General features: G+C 41.7%; 1 protein-coding gene across 1 annotated transcript; it reads left to right on the forward strand.

Annotated features, from left to right (window-relative positions):
• Positions 1–640: 640 nt before the first annotated feature.
• LOC112052619 (uncharacterized) lies at positions 641–5,201 on the forward strand. Its single transcript, XM_052881695.1, has 2 exons — positions 641–1,713; positions 5,067–5,201. Exons 1-2 carry the CDS (start codon positions 839–841, stop codon positions 5,092–5,094), a joined length of 903 nt encoding a protein of 300 aa, XP_052737655.1. The 5' UTR covers positions 641–838; the 3' UTR covers positions 5,095–5,201.
• The last annotated feature ends 546 nt before the right edge of the window (positions 5,202–5,747 follow it).

Consider the following 5,747-nt stretch of genomic DNA (forward strand, 5'->3'; position numbering starts at 1 on the left):
AAAAGTTAGTTTACTTATTTATGCGCTTTAGCTCTTTTATGCAGTTTCTACCTATTAAAAAAGAAGGAAATCGACTTTAAGACCCAATCCAAATTTATTTATACAGATATCTAACTTAACTAATACCTGATTATTAGCTACTCGTATCGTAAGTTTGTACTTCATATTTCTCAGTGAAAACTACGAAGGCTTTATACAAATCAAATCATTATTTATTTGCTAGAATATTATACATGTTTTAATTTTAAAAATATTGAATTATTAGACAACTATAGTACGTAAATTTTCTTTTACAATTAAAATATTATGTCGGCATTTTTGAAACAGAAACCCAAAATCCCATGACGGTCTTGTGCCTCAGTGGATATGCTCCTTTATATTCGGCGTGTACGGCCAGGCGACCAAGTGAATAGAATGTGTTGAATCAACATTTGCCGAGATTGCGGCACTTAATTAATTGCACGCTACACTCTACCGCGACATGTGCAAACTCACCGCAACTTTTGTGTATTATTTGACATAAATCTAACAATGTTTAGAACCGACTTTCGAAATGATTTTATACGAACAAACCTTTTGCTCATTCATCGACTTCAAATAAAGAGAAAGTGATGTGTATAATACGTACTCATAATAAAACTACATTCACACCGCTGTATTATAATGCGCCTGCGCTGCATCGCATCTATCTTCAGTCATTAAACGGGTAGCTAACGGAACGGTTGTTTCATTTATGTTGAAGTACACAACATTTGGCGAACGCGGCGGGATTAGTAATTATCCACTTATACCTACGAGTGCTACGTTTTAGATTCGTTTTAAAACTAAATATCTACCAATGTCGACCTATTTGGGTCATTTACAAAATTTTGACTACAAGAATGGCGAGTGGCAGATATTCAAAGGGAAGTTGACGCAATTTTTCAATATTAATAGTGTGGACGATAACGTGAAAAAGATTGGGATTTTATTAACTCACATCAGCGACGAAACTTACCGTTTGGCAGCAAATTTAGCGTACCCGCAGCAGTTGGACTCACTAGGTTACGGAGAAGTCGTGGCATTACTGGACGGCCATTTTAAACTACGACAGTGCTCGTTTGCTGACAAGGCGAATTTCTACGGAGCGAGTAGAAGCCCAGGCGAGTCATTAGGAGACTGGGCGGCGCGATTGCGAGGTCTGGCGACATATTGCGACTTCGGCGCCGCCTTGGAAACCAACCTAGTGGATCGTTTTGTCCTCGGTTTGGGATCAGGCCCGGAACGCGATAAGCTCTTTGAACAAAGACCTTCCACGCTCACGCTGACTCGAGCTATTGAGCTAGCGGAGCAGGCAGAAAGTGCGAAAAAGGGGAAGGTGGTACGTCCTGAAATAGATGCAGTGCACGTCAAGGAGGAGCCGGTGTTCCGCGCGGAATTCCAAGGTCGCGCTAGCCGCGCCACCCCGTTTCGGTCGGGCCGCGGTGCTTTTGTCAACAACGGTGATTCGACGAGATTTCGTGATCCGCGATGTCAAGTCTGTGGTCTGAAGAATCATCAAAGTGATAAGTGCCGTTACAAGGGCTATAGATGCAAAAAGTGCGGGGTCAAGGGTCACCTTAAAAGTGTCTGTGTGCGCGATAATATCGGGGTCAGTGCGGGCGTTTACCGTGTGGAAGATGAGCCTTGTGGGGTTGACGAGGCGTGCAAGGAGTGTAAAAATTTTAATTTAAGGTACGTGAGTGATAAACCTATACTAGTCGACCTAACCTTAGGTAACAAAAAAATGACTATGGAGCTTGACACGGGGTCAGGGGTTAGTGTGATTTCAGAGATGTTGTATAAAGACAAGTTCACTAATTTTAAATTATCTAAAAGTAATGTAACTATGTGCATGTATAGCGGACATAAAATAACACCTTTAGGTTTTTTTTCGATTAATGCCAATTTTAATAATGTAAAAAAAAGAATTAAAATCTTTGTTATAAAAAACGGAGGTCCTCCCTTATTGGGTAGGGATTTTATGTCTGCATTTAATTTAGCAATCACTACTATGAACAAATTAAATTATTTATGTGATGATAAAGATGTACAACGTCTGTTAGAAAAGTTCTCTGACCTTTGGCGTGATGAGTTGGGTTCGTTTAATAAATTTAAAGTGAAGTTGCAACTAAAAGATAATTCTGTTCCAAAATTTTTTAAGCCACGTCCCGTACCTTTTGCCCTTAAAGATAAAGTAGAACAAGAACTCGATAGATTAGTAAGAGTAGGTATTTTAGTTCCTATTAATTATTCTCAATATGCTACTCCGATAGTGCCTGTACTGAAGGCTAACGGTCAAGTTAAGATTGCAGGTGATTTTTCTGTAACATTGAACAAGGACCTCTTAATAGAAAAATATCCACTGCCTCGGATTGAGGAAGTATTTGCAAAGATTGGAGGAGGTGAGCGTTATAGTAAGATTGATTTAAAAAACGCCTACAATCAGTTTATTTTGGATGAATCTTGTCAGGACCTCACCGCAATAAATACTCACAAGGGGCTCTTTAAGTACACACGCCTTCTCTATGGCCTAGCTAACGCTCCTGCGATTTTTCAAAAGTCTATGGAAACCCTACTATGTGGTATAGACGGAGTAAGTGTGTGGCTCGACGATATATGTATAACGGGACCCGATAGGTTAAGTCATTTAAAAAGACTCGACGAAGTTCTTAGTAAACTTTGTGACGCGGGGTTGCGTTTAGAGAGGAATAAATGCGAATTTTTCAAAGAAAGTGTTAAGTACTTAGGATACGTCATAAGTAAAAATGGGTTAAAGACTTGTCCGGAAAAGGTCCAAGCTATACTTAACGCGCCAGAGCCGACAAACGTTACTGAAGTGAAAAGGTTTTTAGGTTTTGTAAATTATTATAGGCATTTTATACCTAACGCGTCAGCTTTGCTGCGACCGTTGCATGATTTGTTACGCAGCGGTACAGCGTGGCAGTGGGGCGAGCATCAACGCGCTAGCGTGGCGACTGTACGCCGCTGTTTGTCGTCGGAGCGTGTCCTCGCGCACTTTGAGCCCACGGCACAACTTATTTTAGCTTGCGATGCCGGGCCCGACGGCTTGGGTGCTATACTTTCACAAAGGGCCGCCGATGGCGCTGAGCGCCCGTTGGCGTATGCCTCGCGTTCTCTCTCAGCCAGCGAGAAAAATTATAGCCAAATACAAAGAGAGGCTACTGCTATAATTTTTGGTGTAAAACGTTTCCATCAGTATTTATACGGCTGTAAAAAACCTTTTGTACTGAAAACCGATCATAGGCCATTAGTATCGATTTTTAACAGCAAAACGGGTATACCGGTCACGACGGCGCTGCGGTTACAAAGGTATGCTATTATTTTATCAGCATATAATTACACCGTGCAATATGTGTCAAGCAATAATAACGCGGCGGCCGACTATTTTTCACGCGCCCCCTTACTTGATAGTTGTGTTACAGATCATGATGAAGTAGATACTCCCTACGCGCTCCGTTTTTTAGACGAAACATCCGCGGCTGTTAATGCTCGTGACATTAAACAGATGACGGAACGCGATACGACGTTGCAGACTGTTATTAAATATTTAAAACGAGGATGGCCTCGAAAAGTGACCTGTAGTTCAATTTTACCTTATTTTCAGTGTAAGTCTGATTTACAGTTCGAAAATGGTTGTCTTTTTAGAGGTCATAGAATAGTAATACCTTCCTCGCTCAGGGAAAAGATGTTGATAGAATTACACGACACACACTTGGGCATCGTTAAGAGCAAGAGTAACGCACGGGCGCGCATGTGGTGGCCGCAGATAGACGCACACATCGAACGCTGGGTGGGCTCGTGTGCGACGTGCGCGCAGCTCCGCGCCGCGCCCCCGCGCGACCCGCCCGCGCCGTGGCCTGCCGCCACGGCTCCCTGGCAGCGCGTGCATATAGACTACATGACTGTAGGCCAAAGGGTGTATCTAGTAGTGGTCGATTCGTTCAGTAAATGGGTCGAGTGTCTGTATATGCACAATGGAACGTCGACTAAATCATTAATAGTAAAACTAAAAAACATATTTTCAACATTCGGGCTTCCAAAGGTTTTGATTAGCGATAACGACGTTAAAATAAATTCGAGTGATTTTAAAAATTTCTGTTTATGCAACGGAATAAAATACATGACGACTCCCATATATCATCCGCCAAGCAATGGTCAAGCCGAAAATTCGGTCAGAACTTGTAAGAAAATGTTAAAATGTATTATAAAAGATAGCCCGACAGTTCACCAGGCTCATGAGTTGTTATTAGGATATTTGTTTAATTATAGGAACACCGTACACTGCACCACCGGCGAAACACCAGCTCGGCTAATGTTCGGCAGAAATCTTAGATCTCGCTTAGATTTAATTTTACCGTTAAGTAATTCTGAGGTTGATGTACACGCAGTACCCGGAAAAAGGTGTTTTACCGTCGGAGATGTCGTGTGGGTCAGGTGGTACAGTGCACGGAAGGAAGCTTGGCAGTTGGGTACTATAAAAGAGAAGATAGGAAATAAAATGTATAAAATTTTTATTCATGACCTTGAAAATTGTTGTATTAGGCATGTCGATCAGATTATAAATTATACTGGCAATAAAATTGCCGACAGCGAGTCTCATCCGTCTTCCACTTCACCATCGGCCCCGGCCTGCCAGCCTAGCGCCGAACCTATAGTAGATCAGTGCACTCAGCCTGAAGTTACAGATGCCGTCGACATGGTGGAAGAGAAGATGAATGAAGCTCAAGTATCAATGGTACCTGATGCCGAACGGGTGACAGACGAAGGAGAAAAAGAGGAGTGGCGTGATTGTGAGGACGGAGAGTGTGAGAGAGGACGCCCTGACACTGCGAGCCTGGGGTCACCGGTACCGCCGGTGACATCGGTGACGTCGCCCCAAGCGCGGGAGGAGCCTCCTCACTGTGAGCTCGAAGCGAGTGCGCCGGTACCGTCTCCCACACACCCTCGTCCAAAACGCCCCAGAAAGCGAATAGATTATAAGAAATATTTTTAGTTTCTAGTAATCGTATTTTTGTTGTCACCAGGTTCCAACAACTAAGTGTGGAGGAATGATGTGTATAATACGTACTCATAATAAAACTACATTCACACCGCTGTATTATAATGCGCCTGCGCTGCATCGCATCTATCTTCAGTCATTAAACGGGTAGCTAACGGAACGGTTGTTTCATTTATGTTGAAGTACACAACAGAAAGATCTTTATAACTAACTTTTAAAACATTTTAAAATGAACTTTTTTTACTAATCAATCAATTTTTATACGAAAAGGATAGTTTCGAGATATTTTGTAGGGAGATGATATTTCTCAATTGATTTAATGTTTATTTTAATAGGTTGTTAACGTTGTTAATAAAGACCAAATAAGTTAATAGACCAGCTGGAAGCCAATGTACGAGTATACAACATTGCCGTGTTAATTCCATAGGATATTTCAGACTCAGTGAAACTCAAGCCAAGTCCATGCCGTGAATGAAGCACCAATGGAGCGCTATTGAGCATTGTGACTTTGCCTGAATAATCTATAGTGGGTTTAATAACAGACAACGAGTTCCGTAGCTGTGTAGGTATAAGCGGTTTCTAGTTTAATAATAAAAATCTTTTAGATATCACAACAATTATCGCATTTACCTGAAGGTTATGATCGGAACACAGATTCCTGAAAGATGTGGTTGTCTTTAAAATTACATTTACATAATCCGTTAAA

Source organism: Bicyclus anynana, chromosome 5 (genome assembly GCF_947172395.1).
Source record: "Bicyclus anynana chromosome 5, ilBicAnyn1.1, whole genome shotgun sequence".
In the NCBI taxonomy this organism is placed as follows: domain Eukaryota; kingdom Metazoa; phylum Arthropoda; class Insecta; order Lepidoptera; family Nymphalidae; genus Bicyclus; species Bicyclus anynana.

What these genes read in the sequence shown, in the direction of transcription:
- LOC112052619 (XM_052881695.1), top strand. Translation starts at nt 839, where the DNA reads ATGTCGACCTATTTGGGTCATTTACAAAATTTTGACTACAAGAATGGC. An exon ending in TGTAAAAATTTTAATTTAAG is followed by an intron (nt 1,714 to 5,066) that starts GTACGTGAGTGA and finishes TGTTGTCACCAG; the next exon opens with GTTCCAACAACTAAGTGTGG.